General features: G+C 36.3%; 1 protein-coding gene across 2 annotated transcripts in view; it reads left to right on the top strand.

Annotated features, from left to right (window-relative positions):
• sfl (N-deacetylase and N-sulfotransferase sfl) overlaps positions 1-27,261 on the top strand; it is a 263,272-nt gene that overhangs the window by 230,612 nt on the left and 5,399 nt on the right. For both annotated transcript variants that reach the window (XM_085482469.1, XM_029310347.2), the window contains 4 exons: positions 20,175-20,427; positions 21,728-21,919; positions 25,717-26,060; positions 26,559-26,847. In XM_085482469.1, the coding sequence (XP_085338595.1) occupies positions 20,175-20,427; positions 21,728-21,919; positions 25,717-26,060; positions 26,559-26,847 (1,078 nt within the window). The remainder of the gene's footprint in view (positions 1-20,174; positions 20,428-21,727; positions 21,920-25,716; positions 26,061-26,558; positions 26,848-27,261) is intronic.

Raw genomic sequence — 27,261 nt, 5'->3', positions numbered from 1 at the left:
AGCGCGGTCAAAGCCGATAAAAATCTGAGAAGCTGAAAAATGTTGGTTAAACGGCGCATTTAACGCTGTGTGTAGAGACTACAAAAAATAAGTATCGCGAAATCATTTCTGATCTGGTTGATTAGCAATCGATATATTAATAGATACGAGAATTTCAAATTTAACATGCTTTATATCAATCTGTTTACATATATTTCGTGTAAAATGATCTGTAATATCTATTTCCAAATTTTTGACCTGTAACTAATGTATATATCATTTGCAAAGCCGTATATTTAACTCATGACTCGTTTATGCAGGTTCAAATATAAATGTCATAAATGTTTTAATAATCGAATAATTATGTATTAAATATAGTGTTAAAATTATGCAAAAATATATATACATTAGTGAAAATATGTATATATTAAATATTGTAAATCTCGATCATGACATGATATTTGGTCAGTTACGCACATTATTAGATAATGTTTTGAAGAGAGAGGGAGATAGAGATGGATGTTATAATTTAATAACACGCGATTTCAGCGAATTAGTACGTGGAAAATAATTGCTGCTGCCATCGTTAATTTTTTTCATATTACTTAATATTTTTTTAATACAAAAATATTTTCTTTCTATTATTTATATATATTTATTATAATATTTTCATTATAATTGGAGTAGTAATATTCATCCGAAAAACTAGACTAATTACAATGTTCCGTATAAAAAATACGGAATACTTACTCAACAACGCTACATTTATACATTTCCTTTTTTTCTGCGGATTCTCTCGCAAATTCGGATAGGTATTTTTTAACTAAATTATTAACAATTAAATAATGGTGCAGTTGTTAACAAGAAAGAATTTTTCGCGGATTTTTTGCAGAATTTGTTCAACAGAGATTCAATTTGAAACGCATGTTAAAAAAGTTTAAAACAATTAAAAATACGATATACTTTTAAACATTGAATTCCAACGGTTAAAAGATTAAATTTTGATGCAAATCAGAAAAAGTTGTTAAAGAGATCCGATTTTTTCCCCGGATTTTTACAAAAACCTGGACGTATCGCAACGCGGTAAAGAACGAGAAGAGCCGTCATTACTCGAATAAAGTGAGAGGTTTACGAGGTGTCGATCAAGATCTAAAATTGCTCGCAGAACGCGCGAGCATTTTTCTTCAAGTTTCCGCGTTGGAAGAAACCAACTTTTGTAAGAATACGTAATTTCGTTCTCCGGGAATCTAGGGACAATCGTTGGGCGAGCGTCTCTCGGCAATATACATATGTCAAGAGAGAAATTTCTGCCCCTTTCTCCGTCACATTGTACATATTATATATATATATATATATATATACATTGTACTCGATGAAACGAATAGCGCTAAGTCAGCAACGTCCGCGAGAATATTGCTGTCTTCTCCCGGAAGTTGTAATGCGCGATGCAAGTTGCGAAATTAACTTCTGCCACTCGTTCACGCCTCGCGGATAAATCGCGCGAGACTGAATATCTTGCGAAGAGATGGAAAACGTGAAACTCATACCGGGCAAACGATCAAAAAATCGCTGATTCATTCGGACGATCTTCTCTCTTTTCACTCTAACGGTGCATTCTAGGTTCTAGATCGAATCTCGACTACGCATGAGAACAAATCAAATATCGTTTGCCGGTGTATAAATGTCTTTGGAGCGGATCTGAATTATACATGAAAACAAATGAAATATCGATTATCTATTTCTTCTGTAATCGCGAATGTACATTATCCTCTTCCTGCGATAAATCACGCGTCTTTGTTAATCATTACGCGATAAAATCGATGGAAATTTATCCTTCCATTCGCTAAACTGCGCAATTATTAGAGGATGTGAAAAAAAGTTAAACAATAAACGTGAAACATTTTAACTTGACATCTTCTTTTTCTTTGATACAATCGACAGAAGTTAGCTACGCTGTTAGAGCTACTTGGCTTGCAGCTGCTTCGAAAATCTCATAAGGCACGACCGAGTTAAGGGATTAAATTGCGCAACTGGCGAATTGTCGCCTAGAAAGAACTTTTCGAAATCCAATAAGTGGAACGCGGACAAAAGATTGAAACATCTTTGAACGTTGTAAATAAAACGAGAAAAGCCAAATCGTACAATTGTTACAAATTCGTTATACACTCGAGAATTACAAGTCGCGATTACAAGTCAAAAAATGGCAATTTTTCTCGCGCGATATAAATTAAGTATGTGCGATGTTGCGATTTATTCATCTACGTATCCGTTTAATTTCAAGGCGGAAAAAGAATGAATTTGGAAGACGAACAATTTTCGAATTGCTTTCTCGCGAAATTGGACAATTTATCGTTCCCACAGTTTCATCTATTATTTAGAGAAGTTCGCATCCCATTCGTTGGATCGAGAAGGATCTTTCTCTCGGCTAAATCTTCCTAAAGATCCCTCTTGAGCCTCCGCGCGAGCACCCTTCTTTCTATCGTGGGCTTCTATTCAATTCCGAATGAATTTCGCAGCCCTCTCACACATATCGGCCCTCTATTTAGCGCTCCACCTCTCTCTCTCTCCGCAGGAAGGGTCGAACACAGACAAAACGGCATAATAAGGTCTACGTACGATCGCATTCCACGAAGGGAGCAATTTCTATTCTACTCGTTTCGTGCGGTACAAAACCATCTACGTAATTATCCACATATACACAGACTGTTCATGCTATGTATTGCCGCTATTCATACGTGTCTTTTTCTCTTCCTTTAATAAGCAGCTAAAATACTGCAGAAAATGTACAAAACGTTTTAGAAAACTGTTCGGTCAGTCAATGTGCGCATGTATTCCATTTGCGATGGAAACGACGTGGGCTTTAAATTTGATGCACGTTGTCAAGAGTATTTCGATAAACAGTTGTTCACTTTGATACTAAAATCGATATAACAATTTCCTATAGTATACAATTATTGGCTAATTCTAGTTTTATAGTACAGAATTGCCAAAAACTTAATGATTAGCACATCATTGAAACTGAAATATTTAGTGAATAATACTTGCATTATAAAGTATCTTATAGTTTAATTAAATATAATATTTAAATATATATTTTTTTATATATATACAATATTTTCTAGGAAAGCTTATACATAAAAATTCACCGCATTATAAAAAAAATTGCATGCTCATGATATAAATATGATAATTAAAAGCGCTAAAAAATGGGTCACAATACACGCGAATTTTAAGGAAAATGAATGAAAAAATATTATGTTATGTGACATACATAAAAATGTATACACGCAGTGAAACTGATTAAGCAGTTTACGCTCCATCTTCCATAAAATTCATTGCGCGAGCAACAATATCGTCAGAAGCAATGTTCCCTTCTTCTCACGCGATTGTTTCCGGTTTACGCCTCGGCGATTTTCCGGGGAAGAATAACCATCGTCGGGAAGGCACGAATCTTTCGCTACCAATACACGTAGCTGGTATAGGAAGGACCCACTTCGGTTCCCTTCTTCGTAACTTCGAAGCGAGAACGAATCGTCCCGCGACGAAGAATCAGCACGACTTTGATACCCTTGAAATATTCCCCCGAGGGCGTCCCACTTGAACCTGTTCACCCCAACACTGATCCGAATATCCGTTACATCCCCGACTCCGTATGGTTTTCCGTCGCGATTGGCACTCTTGCCCCGTAACTTTGTTTCCCAATTTCGTTGCCGCGTCGTCGACCGACTGCGCATACGAACTTACCGAACCGTGGCAGGAAACTTGGTCCCAGGAAGCAGGTCTTTCCTCAAACCCGAACACAAACAACCGAGGAAGAAGCGCGACCGACTACTGCGGTGCTTTTCTCTCCCGATGGTATGATTTATTCAGAAGGCGAGGACTACTAACGCGTACACTTGGTAGCTTTCGAAGCGCAACCTGCAACCGAGTGTAGGTGGATGCTCGCCGATGCTACACCCGACCGTATCCTAATCAAAGACGTATTCCGACATGCTTGAATTTAATCTGAACGCGACCTACCGGAACGGAAGGAGAACGATAAATCTATCGTCGGAATTCGGCGCGACTCATGAATTAATGAGTAAGCGATGTCTCTCGGACTAAATGGCGATTCTCTCTCTTTCTCTTTTCGCCTTGTTACGCCGTAATTGAGTCGAGGTAGAATTCGGAGAGAGACACGTTATTCGGTGTAAATTCTGCTGTTTTTAATTTAAGTTCCAACGCTACCAGAATTAATGTCACTTAATGAAAAATATTTACGGCAAATTTTTCGGATTTCAACTCCGATAAATGCAAGATCAATAAACGCAAGAGGGGTCACACGTGACATTTATCCAGAATGTAGTCTACGTGAATCTTTTTTAAATTATTCCGGGTACTTCCGAAAAAAAACGGACGGCCCTTTACCCGTACAGTAAATGTCTACACAGCTGTCAGAGAGACATAGCCAAGACATCGCATACGAAATAGCGATGGCAGACGAGGTGAGCATCCCGCGCGGCTCGAAATTTTCCTTCATGAATAATTCTCAATGTTCCCTCGTGCATTCCTTTTCTCGAGCGAATTGAATGCGTTTCAGAAATCTAGAAATGGCGGTCAAGTCGTAGCTGTTGACCGCGAGTATACGGAAAGTCGAGTCGCGTCGATCATTCGTTTCAACTTTCTTTGCTGGTTGTGTCTTTCTCTTTCTCTCATATAAATATATCAAAATTCTGTACGTATGTATATCCTTGGAAAGGCACGAATGAGAGTACAAGTAATCTTTAAAAACTTATACACGTTGATATCTGCAGACAATCACCGCAAAAAGTAGTCTGCGTTATCTGCAAAAGGGTGGGAAAAGGGTACGAATCTCTCGAGACAAGGATTCTTCGGTTTTTCTCTCAAAATGTACGAATATTTGTGCAGAATAAAACTTAGCTTATTTAATACATAATTTTCGATTAATGAAGAGATTCTCTATTATATTTTTCATTCCGCTAATTATTAAAAATAAATATATTATACCTTCTATTTCCATAAAAGAATATTTTTTATCACGAGATAATATATAGCGTATATTTGTCTATGATGATAGATCGTATTTAATATAAAGCATGGAATTGCAATTCTTCCATTATGATCTCCTCCGTTCGTAGTTTGCAAAACAAAGCACTCTGCAATATCGATACCTTGCTAATGGCACTTACACAATCATCGAATTTTGTAGGACGATCCTTCTATCGACGAGGAAACTACCTCGTCGTTATAATTTTAAGAATATTCTCGATAGATATCGTCCCGTTTCCCGATATTTGTTTCCGGAAAGTTTTTCAAGCGCAATCGAAGTATACTATTTATTTTGCAATCTGCCGTCGCGAGAATAAAATTGCACGAGCACGAGATGCTCCTCGTCCGCGATCGCTCGAACGAGAATAGCTCTTTGAACGGAAGGGGGGCTTTTAAAATCTCGTACTCGTGGCAGAAACGAAAATTAAATATTCGCTAAAAAGCGGATGGGGTTTCACATAGGAGTAGCGGTAGCGATCAGTTTGTCAGGAGGAAACATATAGAGGTAGAGAGGTGAAGAAGCGATAGAGAAAGAGAAAGAGATATGTCACACAGGGAGACGGTGTACTCGCATTCAGCCGGAGTCGACTTTTTTTTTCCGCGCTCTCTCGCAACAGAATGCAAATCGAATAGGAGAGGGAATTTAAAATCCGCACAGTCCTGTTGACGAACCTGCAAATTAGTGCGCGAGCGTCGCCGACATCGACGCCAGCGACAGCGGCGCTAATGAGATTCTACGTAGATGAAAGGGCCCTGGACGAACGTGGAATTAATGGAATAGTCGAGTCTACAGTACGAGGCTTCATCGATCCCTTTTCCCCCGACGCCGGAAACGACCAGCCAACCGATGTCCTATCGGATACGTATCGGGAGACAACTATAGCATCGGGCGTCGCGCTTTCCTTCATTATATTCCGCTGGACAATCCATCGATTAACGACCATCGCTTGCAGTGTGCGCGAACCGTTTCCCGAAACGAGCGGCCGCGAACGTGATTTGCATAGTCGATGATAAGAGAGAGCCCCCGATATCTCTCTGCGCGCGCGACGATAATACAGCTCGAGCCAGGAAGTTCGAGGACCTTGACCGATTAATGACATCGCCGACTTGATTAATAGATCGATTAATGGCGTTCCGGCAGGCCGAATAAAAGTTCAACGGCTCCCTGATTGAATCGTGACGAGCCCATAAATTCATGCTTCTCTCCCAGAGAGAATTTTCTCGAGATTTATTTCATTTTCCATTAATAATATTTTGAGATGTGCATTCTTATTTTTAAAATCCTTTTTCTCTGGATTTTCATATTTATCTATCATTGAAAATACATATCTTACAATCCATATAATAATATAATAAAAGTTACAGAGATCTGTGGTTATGAATTATCTTAAATCTCATTAAGGACTTCAACTAACGCGCGCGTGACTGAATTTAATAACTTTAAATATAATTTATTTTAAAATACATCCAGTGCGTTCATATATTCACCGGAAAGAGAAACCAATTTCGTCTTCCAAGGAAGGCTTTGAGAGAATTGGTCTTTTATCACGTACTAAGATACATCGCGCTAAAAGCACAACGTCTCCTCAGTCGCTATTACTCAAGATAGAGTATCGAAGCGCTTCTGTGGAACAACTGCGTCATTTGCATCGTCGATAAACGCGTGCCGTCGAGCGAATAAACGCGCTTCGTCGTCTCGAGGACCCTGGTCGATTTAACGTCTTCGCGACGAACCCGATTGTGAGCGGCGAAATTCCGCGTTGCCGGAGAATTGCGGAAATTCTCTCCGCGCGGATAAAGCGATTCGATTGCGTTCAGAGAGACGCGCCGGATAATCGTCGGTGAAAATATTTACGCAGCATCATGCTGCCCGTATGTCCTCGCGCGATAAAACCGAGCCACAATCGCCGCTCTATATACCGCGTAATGTCACATCGTCGTAATTAGGCAAATGAAGCCGCCCGCGAAGTAGATCTAACGCGAGCTTGTTTTTGCACGCCCGAAAATGCGCGAGAGTGGCTCCATCGATTCACGATCATCATCCAGTTCTATATCGCGCGAATATAACTTTATCGCCGCGATCGATGATTTCTGTAGCATGATTAATCGTGGAGATTATTATAGCTCCGTCAAAAAAAAAATTAGGTACTTTAACTAATAATATTGATGTGACGTGGAAAAATATTTATTTGAGATAAGAAAATTCTTTTCAAAACACGCAAATATTTATTTGTTTCAAATAAATGATTTATTACAATAAATATTGATTAATTTAATCATTTTTCTTGCAATATTCTTCATTTAACTTAAAATTCGTGAATGGACAATTTTAAATATATTCCACAAAAAAATGTCGATTACTTCAGTTATAGAAATTAAAATATCTATTTTCAGAGTATATATATTTTGGAAAGTCATTGAAGTGTCCATCAATGCGCGATGACATTAAAATAAACGTTAAAATAAAAATAAATGTAAAACATAATGTATTATTTAATGCTTCATTAGTGCAAATCTAAAAATATCTGACACGTATTATATATTGCTTTCGTCGCGTTTTAATTATAGCGCGATATTTTACTTCCAAATTTCCATCCGCCCCCAGATTACCGATTTTGCTCACTGTGTGCGCAAGGGCGAAACGTTCCGTTAGCGCCGAAACGACGTGATTTGCATCGCACCCGATAAACGCGCGTGCCGATAGCACCGTACGGCACCGATAACGTTGATCGGCGGGAAACTTCGAGGACGCGAACCGCGTAATCGAATCGACAAATTCGAACGAGCGACTTGGCGGATCTGCCAACTTCCCGACGCGATGTTGAATCCCTGCCTGCGAATTCTTACTGTTTGGGAGACTCGTTATTTGTTTAGCGAGACAAAAGGAAACGTATGCGACTAACGTTGGGGGTATCATTTTTTCGGATGTGCCGAATTTCAAATTCTGCGAGATTTTCTACATGTAATGTATGGAGAATTTTTATTTTTTTATAATCGTATTCTATCCGTGAAAATTGATATTCTTATATCAAAAATTGAAAATAATAGTCGACTTAAAAAAAAGAGTCTGTATATTTAATATTAATATAAAAACTGCTCTTTAGATTCGAAAATTTATTAATTAATATAAACACATTAATTTTTATATATTTGTTTATATCTGTAACAGTTTTTTTCTAAGAATGCAATAATTATTTCTACACTTCGCGGTAATATATCAACTTGGTTTAAAGACACAACGGTATATGATATATTAACATGCTTTATTGCAAAAGTAACTTTGAGTCTCAAGGAATTAATTATAAATTGCCTTTGATCCGAACGGATTAATAAGGGAGTTCTGTAATTATGATTCCAATGTAATGCACACTAGTGAAAGCGGGACAAAATGCAATTATTTGTTTAACGATCTTGTTACGAAATGCTTTGTAAATTGGTCAGCCAATTTGCATTCAGTAACTATTTCATTTCATTAGAAATTCTGGGAATCTCGAGGACATCACAACCGATTTAACATCCAATTGTACGAAGAATAATATGCTGTTGTATCCTATCTAAATATTCGTAGATTAAGGATAGTATGTGTAATCGAGCGCGGAGATTTGTTACGATCCTAAGCCGATTATTGGATTCAACGAACTCGATAGAATTGTATGAAGCCGATTAATGGTATCGGAAAACACGACGCTGTATCGCTGAATTTCGACGCTCGTTTGTACAATCGAGAAAGATGAACCTTGCACACAATTACCTATCCATACGATTAAACTTTATGCTTCGCGAAAGATCACTTCTCGTTATTTGTTAACTTGAATATATCATCATTCGATATCAAATGATATTTTATTGTTATATTCGCGACTACACAATTTATCTACTTTTGTCAACTAATTGATCTATTAAAGTCCGATGTGTGTTATTTTGTCTTCTAACTATACATATATTTATCTATAAATTAATTAATTCTTCTTTAAATTAATCTGCACATTTTAATAGTTAATAGGTATATACACACACACATGTATATATATACACACTTATTCTTCAATGTGCTAATTGTGAGTTAAATTGGTATTTATCGAAATTAATTAATTCTTCTTTAAATTAATCTGTGTGGTACATTTTATTGGTTCTGATATATATATCAGAACCAATAAAATGTACACACACAGATTAATTTAAAGAAGAATTAATTAATTTCGATAAATACCAATTTAACTCACAATCAGCACATTGAACAATAAGTGTGATAAAACAAAAGAAATTTAGTCTGCTTCATTATTCTGATATATAAACGAAAGTAAACAGAATCAAAAATAATGACAAACTGATCGATATAAAATTCGTAACATCAAGATTTAATTTTTCTTACATAAGTATAGAAGTTTGATTCGTCTAATTCGTGCAAGGTACAACATTTCTCTTGAATCAGCTGCCGTCAAGATACCAGAACGTGAAGCTTACATACATTTCCGACAAGTTGGGCAGTTCTTCATTATTATCTCTCGCCGCAACACAGCGAACAGGTGTATAATTAGCAGCTTATAGTCCTGCCGTTGACGTCACGTTTTATAATAGAGTATCGTAGTTAAATGGAAGGATTATTATCGCGCTCGTGGATAGATCGAGTAAATTTCACTGTACGCCGATTTTTTTCACGTTAAAACGAGCGATCGATCAGTGGGACGTTTATCGATCATCGCTCACACATAGAATAATCGGCACACGCCGCGATGAACTATTGTCACCGTCGTCCAAACATGAAGACCCGCGTCTATTTTACGACTATGCAGATTTGTCGCGAGACTGTTTTCCATATTTCATACTCCAATATATATAATTCGAGAATCGATCGATCGGTTTCTAATGCTAATTATCACTTGCTATATCGAGCTCCGTCATGATTTGCATATCCGTAGAGTCTAAAAGAGTTCAAGTTGATTTCTTATGCAAACATTATTTCAAAGTAACCGGAGTAGGAGCGTGAATGACAGCTTTCATGATTAGATTACTTAGGAATTAATTATGAATTATGAGAATCGGCACATCGTTATTTCTACATATTACTTGGACATTTATGGAAGTTGACATACATATAGGAAATCTTAAATCTAAAAATACTCAAACTTATACAGTCTAAGGAAAGCGTAGGTAGCATGAAAGTGAACTAGTTAGGCAAAGTTTAGATGAAACGACGTTAACTTCACACCACTTTGTCGTAGAATCTACAAATGTAGACTGGCAAGATACGTCTGTTCGAATTTAATTAAGAAATACAACAAGAACTAAATTTAAAATTTTAGAACTATTTTTACACTAAATTAAATATGTGTACATATTAAACGCGCATTAAATATTATCGGATTCGATCATTTTATATAACAATACTTGAAAGTAAGAAAAAGAGAAATTAATATTCACACATTCTATGAAAAATCTTGTCATGAATAACAAGTTTATATTGCCTATAAATACGTAAGGTTTTCCTCTCTTTATGGTTTACGTCAGCGATATAACTTGAGCCGGAAACGTGCCGGACCTTGGCCGATTAATAGTAGAGCTAACTCCGGCGGAATTAGCAAACTTGGAAGTCAATTTGAATCGCCCACGAAGACCGCAAAGTCCATGATCGAAGCGGCTACACTTCGAAACTCGCGGCGGTAAGTTATTGTTAACGATTAAGCTAAAGCATGCCGCATTGATGCTCGCTCGAGATGTTGTGCCGAAGCGCAAAGAAAAATACAACTAGGGGAGCATGGACAGTATTGGACAACGAAGACGGATTACCGGGATGTTGTGATAAGCGAAGCGAGGGACAGTGCTACACGCTGCCTTAGGTTCTTCCATAAACGTGTATTAGACGGTATTTTTTGATATACGAAAAAAGGAGTAGGGTATAATAATGGTACATTTAATTCGCGAATTGATTTTATTCTCCTTTTCTATGAAAATTTTATGAAGATTTCCAAAGAAGAGAACGATCTATGAATTTAATCGTGTGCTATTGATTTCTGATTATTTGTATTAATACTTTTGACATTTATCTTAAAAAAAAAATTAAATATATATTTAAAAAATTGGAAAACGATAAAAGAGTTGGCAGAGTAATTTTTGCAAAACTTTTTTGTTTCTACCATCGTATATGTAAAACCTCAGCGTTCTCTATACATTCATCGGCGGGAACGAATTTGGTATTGCAGAATTCAAGAGACACAAGGGCGACTTCAAACTGAAAAATGTCGTGCGTAGGACAGTCCCCCTCGGGTGATTTTATTTTGCGATTCGTTCGCAATTGGTACAAAAGAATAAATGCATACTACGCTTTTGGCTATCGCGACGTTGTAAATGCGAACGAAAATTTTCCCACCGTATTCTCTCTACATTCAGCATTTCGTCACAAATATGTGCTTCGCTAATTAAAGATTATTATCAGGCACAAGCCACATGCTTTTTCAGCTCTTTTTAAGAGGTAAAAGCTGGCCATTAAGAGCGCGTGGCCTGCATATAAATACGCGCGGCTTTTTTCACCGCTAATTACGCAATAAATTAGATACATAATGCAAAAGCCGAAAAGTATTAACGGACAAAAGTTATAAACGATATTAATCTCACGAATATATAAACATGGCTATTTACCACTCTCTAAAAAAACATACCAAATCGTAAACTCAATTATACGACAAGAGAATAGAATTGATTAAAATGACAGATGAACTCGCTACAGAGATTTTCGTTTGATTTTTTTTTTTTTTTTTTTTTTCTCTCTTTTTTTAGGATTTACGATCAAGTCGGTGGAAAAAAGGGCTCCATCCTCAATTTGAAAAAAAAAAGTGATAGCTTTGGCGATCGGGCGAAGAGTTAATCTCGCACCGTGCCATAACGGCTGTGTTAATTCCGCTCGCATCGGCGCGAGCTACGTGCCCATTATGCAGGATAATTGGATTTTTATCCAGATACGGATCATCAGCGCGGCTGTCTGAACCATGATAGAAAGATTGTCGGGAAAATGGTCTGCGATGCCGAGCGCGCACGCGCGCGCCTAGTGGTTTTATTCGCCCGGCATCGCCTTTTTACATTCTGTGCCGCGGCACAAAAGAATAAATATACGTATATATCCACCCTCTAACTCGCTCTCTCTCTCTCTCTCTCTTTCCCTCGCAAAATTCGCGGAGATCTCGACAATACGCGAATGCGGATCCCGCCGCTCCTTCCGTCCTGCACGAGGCACAATAGGGCCAGCTGCGGTGGATCCTTTCGCGAATTAAATCCCATCTTAATAAAATATCTTTGTATGCGTGCGTAATCTCCCGCGCGATAAAAGGCGAGAAACGCTCGAGTAGATTAGACTTTATGCAAGTACCACTCGAGCGTCTGATAAAGAAATTTTCATCATAATGCACTCGATGACAAATCGACTGAGCCAGAAAAGAACATACTCGATTGAATATACAACTACGATTAAATTAAATTAAATTAAATTTATATTTTTTTCCTGAGAATAATATGCAATGCGATGTAGAAGATTTTCTATCTATATTCTTGTACAAAAGTCCTCCGGGCATCCATTTAATCGCTCAAAAATATATTTTCACTTTATTAGCATTACCTTTATGAAATTTGCTAAAACTTCATTTTATGCAAGTGAGGAAATTTAATAGACGAATTTCTCTAAAATAATGGAACAGTTATTTTAATGATATTGTGGCGAGCATATCGACGTCACGTTGTTATTCTGTGGTTCTGGGGAATTTATATCTACATGTCGAGATATTTTGCTAAGTTGCTAGCTGCGAAATATTCCTGGAATTCAGAGTGATTAATCTATAAAGGGATGAGAAGAGCATACGAGTACGTGTAAATTTAAGTGACTAATAATAGTTAAATTATTTGTAATATTTTATAATATTTACAGGGGAAAGAGATTCAAAAATAATTATTCTTATATAAATCTCTTCTCTCTCTCTCTCATACTTATCACAATTTTAAAAAATAATCTTTAAATTGTTTAAGCTGGTCTAGAACAATTTGAAGTTAATAAATGAAGAAATAAATCTATAAGTAACATAATCGTACCAAGACAAAAATGATTAAAACGATCAAGCTTTAAATAGGCCGACTAAAATTTATATATAAAAATTGTCGTTCGATAACAATAAAGCATTGTGCTCGACGTGAAAACAGTTTTTTAAATATTTCTTTGAAGATTCGGCCGTTTCCGTTTTACCAGCTCGACAAGCACCTTATTTTCTTATACTCGCTCTTGCGTCGCCGTCCCTCTTCATTCCGCGAAATGCACTTTCGGCAAATCCGCCCAGGCAACGACTTTTCTCGTTTGCGCTCGTTCCCTGTTGCCGGATGCGACCGCCGCCAGCCAGGAAGATAAGTCCTCCGCCGGGGGTAAATCGTGTTTGCCCACCTCGTCTACGACGACACTCCGAGGCGAAGGGTGGCCGGTTTTCTTCTTCGTTTGAAGCTCTTCCCGATTCCTCGTCCCGTTTCGCCGCTTCCTGTTTTTAGTCCTCTCACAACGAGAAATGACAATAGCTGCGAAGAATCGCGGCCGACGAAAGGCGTTTGCCTTTTATTAACGTTCACCTTTCGTTGACGCCGCGCCCTATCTGCAAATGTCATTGAGAAAATGCGCGCGTTTTCGACATTTAACAGTATCGGATATCGATATTTGAAAAATGCTCGACGGTATCTAACTCACTCATTTTTCATAAAAAGTATTGGATATTTCTTTACTTACGGTAGCAAAAGCAGAGAAGTGTACACTGGTCTTTAAGGTACGAAAAATATCGAGATACTTATTGAGATAATGCTAATAAAGTACCGAAAAGGCTGAGAGACTTAAAACATTCGTAGCCGATACTTTTGAGGATCTGGGTCATGTTGGAGGAATAGCCAAGTTTTTTTTTACAAAAATTGATTTTGCGATGAAATCGGGATTATCATTTTTCATATTTTTTTTTACCTATACGAAAATCGAGTGGAATGGTAGATGGATACGTGTAGTTGTATGCTACAATGACTTTTGTTTAGTGACGTTGAAGCGTATCTCGGTAAAACGGATTATCTCGGCAAACAGCAATTCATAACGCGTAACGACTGAAACAATTGGTCCTCCAGACTTTTCATTTCTTCTTACGTCTTTCTGTTTACTTAATGGCTTACGCGTCCGCTCGTTTATTGTAATCGCGATTTCTTTCTTTTACCCTCTTTTTTTTTCCCCGAGAGTCGAGAGGAATGGGTAAAAGCCGACCGTCGGTTTAAATCCGGAGGTGCGAAAACACCGGTAGGTAGAAGAATGAAAGATTCAGGAAGTCCGCACGAGCGCTGGATTAATTCAATATTTTGCAATGCTAACGTGTCGCTGCCTTGTAAATCTTCAATGAAAACTACGACGACATGCTGCGAGAGATGGAGGAACTTTGGACATTTATTTTTGAAAGAGACATCTCCCGCACTGGAGAGAGAAAACAGCAGGCACACCGTGCGCTCGTAACATCCGGCGAAAAGCACATGTGCGGAGCTAGATTCCCCGACAATCCTGTTGCAGATCTACTGCAGATTGCGGCGCGCAACTCCTAAGATTAAGAAAGTTGAGGACATTAAGAAATAGTTTCACCCATATACATCACGACTCTACACGCGATGATTACAATTAATTTTTTTTCTTCCTTTTTATTAAAAAGATGTCATCGAAAAAATTCTATTTTTATCTTAAAGTATGTCATTTATCTTCAAAATTTCTTCCACAAAATAAGGATCTTCGTAATTTCAAAGGAAAATTCTCTCTAAAGAGATATTCTTATTACTTTCTTTGTAACATGCAAAAATATATATTTAATGGGAAGTGTTTTTATCGGTGTATTATTTGAAATTATTAATCGATGATAAAACAAAAAACAGTCTTACAAATAAATTAGCATATTTATTATTTGTTACATATATAATTAAATTTTACCCATATAATTGAATATTTTTTATGTATTGACACAGTTAAATACATATTTTTGCTTATATTATAATTTTTAATATCAATTGATAAACTTATAAATTGAAATCATGTAAATAATTATATTTTATTAATTTATTTTAAATTTATTATTAATTCATTGTATTTATTTATTGCGGAAATAAAGTTGCAAAAAAATACAAATATATTCTTAATTTAAGAGAATATTTCAAAAAGCATTATGTAAAAACGGAAATATCCTTATTCATCAAGAATATTTATTAAGGTGACTTTTTTTCGGTGGCAATATTAAATGATGAAACTAATCTTCATATTTTTAATTTTAATAATAATGTTAATATGATTTTATATGATCGGTTCGCATTTTCGCGAAGAATATCGCCCCGGCATTCTTTAGAAAATTTCTCGAATCTATATATGTTATTAATCCATTCAAGATCTCCCTTTGTGAAACGTTGCGCAACCGTCGCGTCATTGTCATAAACGTCGTCGTTGCCTTTAGTCCAATTTGCGTCAACTATGCGGCGTAATTTAATTCAAGGAGCAATTTAAAAAAGTTTCGCCCGGTGGCATAAAGCGAAACGAGTCCGTGGAAGAAGGAGGCGATCCACCATCACCGCCATCGCCACCCGGCAGCAGCAGACCACGGCTTGAAAGTAATGAGTGGCCGTTGGCAGTTTCTCTCTTCCCTCGAGTCGCTGACCCTTCCTGGCGTGGATATGCCAAATCGGAAGGGTTTCTCCCGAAAATTATGAAGTTGTTTTCCCGGAAACTCCGCCGCGCTCCTTTGCGTGTTTTTCGCTCGCTCGCGGAATAAGCGACGGGCTGGAAGCGGAAACCTGGGGGTTCGAGGGTGGCACGCGTCGCGTCGGCCAGAAATTTATGAGCCGGCTACGACTTCTTTGGAACACGCCCCGGGGATAAATTATGTCCTCCCCGAGGGCCACCATTGCTTCTAGATGTTGCGCCGGTATATATATATATATATATATATATATATATACGTATACAAATCTCTCTGAGAAAAGTCTCGATCTGAAGGGATAACTTACGATTACTGCCGCGATTTCGCGATCGCGCCTTATTTCCGAGATCGGACTCGCCTACCCTATTACGCGTCCAATTCACTGTCGTCTAATCCGGTTAATTGAATTATTTTTCTTGATATAAACGTAGCCGAGAATATCCCCGTACGCGATATTATACAATTCGGTACTCTGCGCGTGTAATATTCTGCTTCGTATTCGCGAGTTTCGGCGAATTACATCTGCATTTTAACGTGAAATTTGCTCGATAAATTTCCACGCTCGCGGAATAATAAAGGTTGAAAATTAGATCCTCTATATCCGTAATAATTCTTTATATATAAGATACTTAGATTTTATATATTAAAAAATTTATCAGGAACGCAGCTATAAATATCGAGATTAAAATCTGAAGAGAAAATTTTCTGCCAGTTATATTAATCGCAGGAAAATTGAACAACGTTTTACTTTGATTAAACGATTTACTGAAGAATCTGTTTATATGCTGATATACATTTTGCTTCCAAGCTTTACTAACTTATATTAACGATAAAATTACAGAAGATTAATTAAACTGGCTGGGCGGCAGTTTCATTTTCAGAAGACAAATTTTCTTTCTCGTCGTAATAATGCAATTTACCGCTCTTTAAAAAGCGTAATCTTTGATTAAGATTACAAGTAATTAATCATTCAGCTTCAATGTTAATTACATTACACTATATACTATTACATGCACAAATATAATGAAAATTAAATATCGTAATAATCCGAGTATATAATATATCTGTCAAATATTTTTATCCTATAAATAGTCGAAAAACGAAACAAAAATGAAAGCTAAATAAATTCATAAAATTTTGAACTCGCGCGAGCGCTTAAACTCGGAAAGCGGATAAATTTTAATCAAGTATAGTATTATCGATTAGCGTTAATTCTAGCCGATACAGGACATTTGGATGTAGGGTATTAACGAAGCCGACCAAGCCGGCAACGTGCGTAGAAAATGAAAGCGGGGCGATAACGATAGAGAGAAGCTCTCTCTCTCCAGCCGAGATCCAGTCTCGCATCAATAACGTTATATATTCATTATACACGTAACACCTAAAATACGACGCGATATCGAAAGCACTACGACGGGACACGTCAATTTTATCGCGTTCCACTCCGTATTAATTAAACTTAATTCAATCTTTCCTTCGTCGCCCACGGACGAGACAGGAAAGTTTTCTGTCGCGCGAAAACTGGGGTGAACTTTTAAGGTACGAAAGTTTCGAGCTCGTGATATAATTAACGAAACTGCGCCGATGTCGCGTGTAGAAAATTTCGAAGTCTCGCTATCATCCCCGGCACGTAGGCGGCCTTTCATCGCGCTTCGCGATTGGGGACTCTCTCTCTGTGCACCCCATCTCGATCGATACTTCTGAATTTCGCTTTCGGATTCTTCGCGTGACGTGTGCTCGCGCGATACGCTCGATTGTTAGCCAAGAACAAAAGAGCCGCATCGACGGGAAGGGGTGGTTGTGGGGTTGGGGGTGGGTGGTTCGTTATGACAGTTCGTTAGCCCCGTAAATTGGCTAACTCGCCGTTAATGGGCGGTTACCAATTATCGAATCGATTACGTCGGTAAATTATCTGGTATTCATTAGTTAACTCGAATTTTCTGCTGCGCGCGCATATATATATGGCTCGGAAAACGGGTCGACACAATCCATTAATGCGAAAATAAAGTCTGTTACGCCGCGTACAATCCAATAACGTTTTCATCTAATTATAAAACTATTACATTGGACGGATTATTCTTGGTCGGCCCTTAACCCCTTTCTCTCTCTCTCTCTCTCTCTCTCAGCTCGGCTCGGCTCGGTCGTGTCGTTGCATCATTTGTCTTCATTGCTGCGCGAAACCAGTAAATTGTACATTAACAGCGCAAGTGCTAAATTAGTACTATCTACCAGTGAAAGGATTATCCGGTAGAACACAATAACGTTTCGTATCTGATAATTAGAATATTCATATTCGCACAAATATCTTTTTTTAGCATATCTCGATAGTACTGGAATTTTCATTCATTCATTGAATTTTCATTTGTAGAGTTTTTATTTTCTGCACTTTAGTACGATCTAAAAATGTTTATTAATGAAATATCGAAAATAAATTATAACATCTCTCTTATAAATACGAGAAATTGTCGTATAAAACATCTATATGTTGACAGAATGTAAAGCTTAAAGACAATACAATCTGCTATTTTAGCATGCTATGCATTGATGTTTATATCTATTAGAACCAAATGATCTCGAATGTTAAATACAAGAGGAGATACCCAACTATCATCGATATTGATGAATCTAGCGAATTTGACGAGCATTTTTGCACAACTCAAACTGTTTGTTATGCACATATTGTTTACTATTTTAACAGGAGAAATAGACGGTCTATATATATATATATATATATATATGTATATGGTTGAAAGTTGGTTTGGGATTATTTAGCAAATATTCATACATATTTGAATAGCATGTGTGTTCCGGTCTTACAGAAAAAGAGAAGCGAAAAACAATATCTACCGGTTACTATATATATTAATGAATCAAATATTTACCATTTACCATCAAACTCTATTATTGATAGTTTGATCGCTTCTATCATAACATGGCTATTAACAGTTAAAATAAACGAACGAAAATAATTGATCTGGAAATAGCATATTGCGGCGTTAGTCTCGGTACAATATAAATAATAAATTATTTTACACTCGTCGAATATTTATTTTATCGCGACTTTATGAGCGAAACATGTTTTCCATTTCCCAAAATCTGTTAAAAAAATCAGACATGGCCTTACCATTGGCAGATAGCATATTTCTCTTTTTTCTTTCTTTTTTTTTTTTTTGAATTGGAGTGCATCTCCAATAAATTTGATATCCGCGCTACCTCTTTACGATGTGACAGGATATGAGAGAAATCTATCGGTACGATCGACGAGAGAAGCCTCGGCGGTTTATTTCCGCAATAAAATCATTTTATCGCGTTCAGAACAGAAGTATGGCATGTCGATATCGTTTCTTTTTTTTGCGATTGGAAGGATACATTGGATATAAAAATTTAGGTACGACTAAAACTACGGCGAGGAGGACAGCCCAATGTCGCCGGGATATAATTTTCAAAGAAATGCACTAAATCCTTTGAATATTTCCGTATAAAGAAAATGTGTATCATACATGTACATACTTACTTTATTATTCGCGGGGTATTTCTGATGCTGCATAAATGGAATTTCGATATAAAGTGTCTCAGTTTTATCGTTTAACAATACCGGCGCAGCCTCCATACCAGACTACTTCTTTTATCGATATTCCATTTTACTTTTATTTACTATGAATCCCACTTTAAACATCCGATACACTATTGGATTGAAATTGTCAAAATACACGTTGACGGCTATATCTTATGCGAGTGGCGTTTGCGTCTAAATATTTGCTCTTGCAAGAAAAGTGAAAGAAAGGCCGCATAAAGTATCAGCTACCGACGAAGCGGTAAAAGAAAGATAAAGTAAGAAGGAAAATTTATTCCATTTTAAAGAACACGTTAACTCCGAAGGGGTACTTATATATATATATATATAAGCTTTCTAAGAATAATGCGTACCTAAGCAAAGTTTGCAAAAATTCCACATTTCTTTTCAATCCTTCATAAAAAGTCCAAAAAAGACGATTAATTCAATATATATCTATAGATTGATGCAATTTAGATAGTATTTCGAAATAAATGCAAAATGTGTGTATGACATATTCATAAAATGCTTGTACTATCACAAAAAATTATAATTATTCATATGATAATACCTGTATCACACAGTACTGTAATTGCAAGAATCCGCTATTTTTCCTTTATTGAGAATTCTATCTATATGCAAATATTTGAAAAATCTCTGGATAAAATGTAATATAAAATTTTTAACAAATATTCACGTATATAGTGTCATAAATAAATAAAATAATATGCTGTCCATCTATTTTGATTTTCATGGACGAAACAAAACGGTCAATCTCTATACGAATAATAGAGATTTTTTAAATTCTTGCAAAATTTGAATTTCTTCGAATATTAAATATATACGAAAAATTATTGGTATGCTTTCAGGTACAAAGTGGAAGTGACCGGTAAATCTTTACCAGTGCTGACGAATCTTGATAAAGGTCGATATGGCGTACTGATCTTTGAAAATCTAAATAAGTATCTGCAGATGGATAAATGGAATCGCGAGCTACTGGACAAATACTGCAGGGAATATTCAGTTGGCATCGTGGGTTTTGCTCCTCCTGGAGAAGAGAGCCTAGTTGGTGCTCAGCTTAAGGGCTTTCCACTTTTTATACATACAAATCTTAGATTGAAGGTCAGTTTCCAACATTATATTCAAACTTTATAATATGTATATTTTTACACGCGTATTATAATATCGAAAAATTTATTTCCATAAATGATATATATTTTTGAATTATTTAATTTTTATGTGCTTTTCTTTGGTTTAATTTTTAATACATATGTTTATTTATTTATTTATATGTGACAAAAATAGAATCAATATTGCTTTAAAATTTAATCTAATTTTGTTTTAATTTTGTTATTAAGAACGAAATAGAATGTCACTTCTCTCTTTTATTGCGTAATAAAAAGTGTCTCTTCCCTTTACAATCAATATCAGAAATTACCTAAAAAGCCATGATGATAGGAAAAGTCTGGGTGGCAATCTTCATAGCCGCAATCAAGTTTATATCGCGGAAACTGGTCTCGAAACGAAAAGGAAACCTCGTAAAAGAGAGTAATAAAAAGCGCGGCTTCCACAGTATTATAGTCTGACTGCAGTAATAAGGCAGTCGATATTGTACCTACGTTTCGTTCACGAAAAGCACTATTGCGCCGAATATTTTCGTGTTAATTTATATGCTCGTATTCTTGAATCATCTTAATAGTTTGATATTATTAGATACTTAATTTTACGATATCAACCTTTCCCGCACTTTCCTGTTACTGTAATGTTCGTAACGCAAAGTAAGTTACAATCTTCTTAAAACTTTGGAATATCGTGCCTTGGACGCGTGGCATATCTTCTGAGTAACGATCATGCTACTCTTAAAGAGACTTTAAGAAAAAAAAGTAGTCTATGCTCATCGAGCACAATATTACACGTAATATCTCTCTTTAAAAAACCATAATGTGCAATTTCATCAATCTTCTCGACATGTTCCAGTGAATATTTATGTGGAAAAAAGGAAGAAACGGCTAATTTGATTTTTAACATAAATTATATTAAAACGAGATTATATTCAGAGCACGCGGTGAAAAAAAAACATAAACCCTAGAATACTTTTTAAACAATTTTTTTCGATTTATTTTTCTCAAACTATATTTATGAATATATATGTATAATAAATTTAAATAATTTTCCCGATAGTTATCACATCGTGTAGTCTCATATTTTATCAAAAGCGTTATTGCCTTATTCTGAATATACATAAAATCGTGATCTACTCTTACACAGCATTGGTTCGAGCAATTTCCTTTTAACAAAGCGCTAAAATAACGCGCGTGATGACATTCGAAAATTTGATTTCCTCTCCGAAAAAAAAAGCGAAGGAACGACGAGCGGAACTTTTGTGCGGGCCATATATAGAATCAGGTTTTTCTTCCCTCAGGATGCTCAGCTGAATGCGGCGTCTCCCATTCTTCGATTAACCAGAGCAGGGGAAACGGCCTGGGGACCACTTCCTGGCGGTGACTGGACTATTTTTCAGGCCAATCACAGCACCTACGAGCCGCTCGCTTGGGCGCATCGAGACAGTCTGGACTATCCGGCCAACAAAAGTCCCCTAGCCACCGTCGTCCAGGTGAGTCGTCGTGCACTTTACTTTGCCGGACATTCCGGTCACGTATCTCTTCTCGGACAAGTCGGACGACTGCGGAATTAATGCACCGTCTCTCTCGCGTCCATACGTATTACGACGATGGAGTCGAAACGTTTAAATTATTTTCTTTCGCGCGCATTGGACTCGACACGTTCCAAAAATTTGATAATACAAATAATACTGCGAGTTTTTCGGTTAAATTTTAAGATATTTTTCGTGCCGAAAATCAGCTGGCAAAGAGAGGTCGTAGAACTCATATCATATTAAAACTTGTATCATAATTAAAGCAAACATACCACCTTTAAACAGCAACTTTGAGAAGGTCCCTATTGGTTTCTACGTAGGGATGTATTAAGCTTCCAGCGCATCCTTTGGGAATCCCTTATTAACTCACGCAACGCTTTGTACACTTGGCTCTTATTTTCTCGGATAATTTCCAGAAATAAAAATGCGCAAATTTTTGCAGAACGAAGTTCTTCGTTCTAGAAGGACAAATCTTCATAAAAATGATAAAGGAAAAAAATAATTCGCGAAATATATAATTGCATTCGACGTTTACGTAGATACATGCAATTTGATAATTTTTTTCCGTCTTGATATTGTTAACAAATTCAAAATAATCAGCATAAACGAAATAATTGCGACGCGAGCCTAAGACACATCGTTTATGCACTTATGATTTTTTTGTTTCTTACGCGAAAAAGAAGGTCCCTCGGTTTTATAGGCATTTTGAAAGAGTGGTTTCTTACTCTTACGGTTCTCGACAGCGATGTCGGAAAAGAAAGCTATGGCTAGAAAGGAATTTCTCGGATACACCACTTCACTTTGCGGTTGCATGTAACGAAGAGAAGAAAAGAAGAAAGGCGACTGGTAGGAAACAAGAAGCTGAATGGCTGTGTAAGAGTCGTCGGCTCGCAAGGGGTAAAACAAAAGAAGGGTTTGGAACAATACGCACAGGATGATTTTATCCCGCACTTGTACCGGTGAGAATAATCCTGTCGATGAGAGAGGAATCTCCTACAAACTCTCTCAAATGTCGCGCGATAAAAAGCACGAGCGAGTTTCATCCTTTTTTCCTTAAATTAATCTTAATTGATGTGATAAGTGATCTTATATGTTTCAACAAGTAAATTCTCAAATTTTATTACGTGCCATTATTATCTAACGTAACTTTGCATCTTTTTATTATTTTCAGTATTGATAAAATTTAAATCCAAGAATATATCTTTAAGGATATCTTTTCCAGATATCTTTTCTACACTTCTATTTTTTTAGTTTTTTTTTTCATCTCTCTAATCAATTTGATACTTTGTTAATGAAAGCAAATTGAAACATTAAAAGGAATATAAAATTTTTAATACTTTGTTTATTTTAATAATTTAAATACATTATTCTTCCCTCTGAGATATTATATTTATCTTTTTTTCATTATGAAGGTTTCTACGATCTCGTAAAAACGCGATTTTTTAACTGCGCTTATTACTAATTAATTTCGTATTAATGGGAATACGTACGTACTTCTCTCATTCGCCTTCCTGAATTTTTCCCTTCCGTTTCTCTCATCCTGACGATTCTTCCTGCTCTGTCAGTCGAGCCAGCGGCGGTGCCGGAAAACGAAAACAAATGTGGAATTTCCGCGATACGGCTCGTGGCTACGTATACGAAGGTGACCTGAAAGGAAAGAGAAGAGAATGAAGCCAGGAGAAAGAAGAGAGAGAGAGAGAGAGAGAAAAAAGAAAGAAAGGATTCGCTGTTAACGGAGGTAAACTGAAACAATTCGTAAAGCCGTCCCCGGCCAGCGTTTACATTCATGCAGGAATTCGCAACTGCAAGATTCCGGACATGAAAGAGAGAGATAGGGAGATGGAATGACAGTGGTACATGAAAAACGCGCGCGAACATAAATGCTAGAAGAGAAGAGGAGGGTGCCGAATGACCAAATTATGGATGATATAAAGAAAACGGCACTCATCCGACAGACAGACAGACATGTGCGAGATATCGTCCGATATAACGAAGAGCGCGAATATATACGTTGTATCGTTGTCGATGTTTTGCTGTCCCGGTGCAATGTTTTTCCACCAAGCACATCTCGCACTCGACCATTTTATCTCTGTACCAGCGCGACTACACGTGAGAGATGCGTAAAGTTTTTTTTATCAACTTTTCCGTTTTCGTGAGAGATCAATTGACAGCGTATCTATTTAATTTTACATCATCTCGCCTGCTTTTTTTTAGGAATAGAAAAAGAGCATTACTCATTTTTCTCTCATAATTAAAAATTCAAAAGATCGTGAATTTATATCCATCTTCTTATAGCTGAGAAAAATATTGCAAATTTTTAGTAATTAAAGATCGATTCATTAAGCAACGGATACAAATTTCGCGAATATAGCGAATTAAAACAGACAAATCCTGAAATGATAAAAATGTCTCGCAGCACATAGTAAATTGAATTTTCCTATTACGTAGCAGAGCTATTGTATGTGTGCGCAAAAATGCAACGATCTCATCGTCAGTTGAATTCTTCGTTTAATTGAACGTTGAATTTCGCCCATCTTAAATATTCAAAGAAAAAAAAAAAGACTTTGATGCCTTTCATCGTGATGGTACCCGCAATTCAATATAATTTATTTCGCGATTATCCGAAAAATTTCGCGATTGTGTTCGTCATTCACTGTCGCGTCCTTAACGTGTAATCTGCTCAATCCCCGAAAGGAAATAAATTAGCGGTTCCAATGGTAGCAAATGAAGCGCATCGTACAGTCGCTCATTAATCGAATACGCCTACGGCTAATTGGTTTCTGATTTAATCACCTGGCTACCTGCGCGATCCGTGCATCTATCCCGACATCCAGCTATCTCGCGCGATAGAATTATCCGTGTGAGATTATTATTGTTGTTTACTGCTAACAAGCTTGCGATTCACAGCCGATTCTGTCGGAGTTGCTGGAGAGTTTCTGTCAAACAATATAATTAGCTTATTGGACGCTCGCGATTATTGCCGTACTCGTTCATTGTGAGAACAATAAAAATAACGATGTTCGTTAACGCGCAATGATTAAGTTGACTATGCGTTTACGTGTACAGAATGAGGAACTTTTGAACATTTGTAGATATAAAAACAACACAAGTGCGCGCCATGCTTTGATTTTAATTTTATATTAAAAAGAATATTAAAAAAAATAATATAAAATTTATTTAAACACGATTCATATTTTTTGACAGAACTCAGCTGATTAAAGCGTAATTTACTAATTAAATTTTAAAATAATAATATGATAAAAAATTAAAATAGTAATATATTATAAATAATATATTATAATACCTTATTCTCGATTAATTTTTTTTTATAGAAATCAGCTGATAACTGTCAAAAATATTAATTGAGTATTATAACATATTATTTTAAACATTTTATTTTAATTTTTTATAATAATTATTTTAAAAATTAATTATTAAATTAACTTTTTAATCAGCTGATTTCTCCCAAAAAATTCGACTTAGTATGTCTCTTTTACAAAGAGATTGAAACGTCAGCTAAGAACAACAACTGTTTTGTTGCTGCAATATGGAGGAAGAAATTTGATCATAATTAGATCGTTGCATTATTGAACATTTCTATTCCTATAGTTACAGATTAAACGCAGCAAGGCATTTATGAATCATAAACATTAGCATGTATATTGTACTGCGATAAAGATAGACTAGCGAATAAAATTTTTAATATTTAAGAAAAAAAGAGAAGTCTTAATTTATAAAATATATTTATTTAACAGGATCATGGCAGATACGACGGAATTCAAAGAGTTCTTTTCGGCGGTGGTCTGAGATTTTGGCTGCACAAATTACTACTACTGGATTCGTTGTCTTATTTGTCGCACGGACAATTAAGTCTGAGTTTGAATCGCATGATCCTGGTGGACATTGACGATATATTCGTCGGCGAAAAAAGCACCAGATTAAAAAAGGACGATGTAATGGCATTATTGGCCACTCAGCAGAGGATTCAAGCTCTGGTGCCGGGGTTTAAGTTCAATTTGGGGTTTTCCGGGAAGTATTTTCATCACGGGACAACGGAGGAGAATTTGGGGGACGACATGCTTTTAGAGAACGTAGACAGGTACGAAAAATCCAAATATTTGACTAAAAGTAATCAATGCAATAAATATTACGTTATATACACAATATACGTTATTAATCAATTGAGAGTATTAATGTTATATTATGAATTGATTATATTTGTACAGGATAATTTGATTAATCAGATTTATTGCTGTATTAACAATTACAATTATTGATTCAATTTATTGTTATAAAATATACACTAAATTTACGATCTCATCGACATGGTACAGCTTTTATCGTAAAATGTCACGCGATAGTTTATTACGTATAATGCGTGCCATGATCGCCGCGTAATAAAGCCTTACCGAAACATTGCAAAATCTTGATGTAGATTACCTCGAAATAATTAATCGCGACCGTCAGACACTGAATAATAAAAGATACACAAAATTTTTTCAAATGTTTTGAAACGTCATTTTTTATACAGCATCAATATATTCGATAAAAATAACTGTTAAAAATTTCGCGAAAATAAAACAACGTGGGCTTTTAGATTTATGTGGTTTTCCCACATGTGGAACCACCAACAACCGCATCTGTACGAGAATGTAACTCATCTACAATTGGACATGGCGTTGAACAAGCAATTCGCAAAGGACCACGGTATACCAACCGGAAGCGGGTACAGCGTAAGTCCGCATCACTCCGGCGTTTACCCGGTCCATGAAGGCCTCTACGAAGCGTGGAAACGAGTATGGAACATCAAGGTCACGAGCACCGAAGAGTATCCGCATCTGAGGCCGGCACGTTTAAGACGCGGCTTCATTCATCGTAACATTAAGGTAACGAAATTACATAATCGGCACAATAGTCATTAAATCATCTCTAAATCAAACATTATTTGATAAATATGATATTACATGAGATATAATTTGCATACACGAATATATTGAAAATATTATTTATATTAACTGTGAGTGCGCGCGAGTTAGCGATTAAATATTGCTTTATCCCGCAATTTCCCGAAATATGAAAATCTCAATTTTATTGTGCGTCATAATTTGCATACGTAAATATTAAATACGTAATCGATCATAAAATTCCGTCAATAATTAATTAGATATTTTGTTTACTTATGGATATGAGAAACATGAACATTGTATTATTTTATCAAAGGCAATATGTAAATTGAATCTATATATTGATTTTTCGTGTCCAAATTTAAATTTTTATTTTCAGAATAAATTAAGTTTTAT

This window comes from Nylanderia fulva, unplaced genomic scaffold, assembly GCF_048542155.1.
Source record: "Nylanderia fulva isolate GAGA-0341 unplaced genomic scaffold, ASM4854215v1 Scaffold10, whole genome shotgun sequence".
NCBI lineage: Eukaryota > Metazoa > Arthropoda > Insecta > Hymenoptera > Formicidae > Nylanderia > Nylanderia fulva.
Note: the sequence above shows the minus strand (reverse complement) of the source record. Positions and strands in the feature narration are given on the sequence as shown.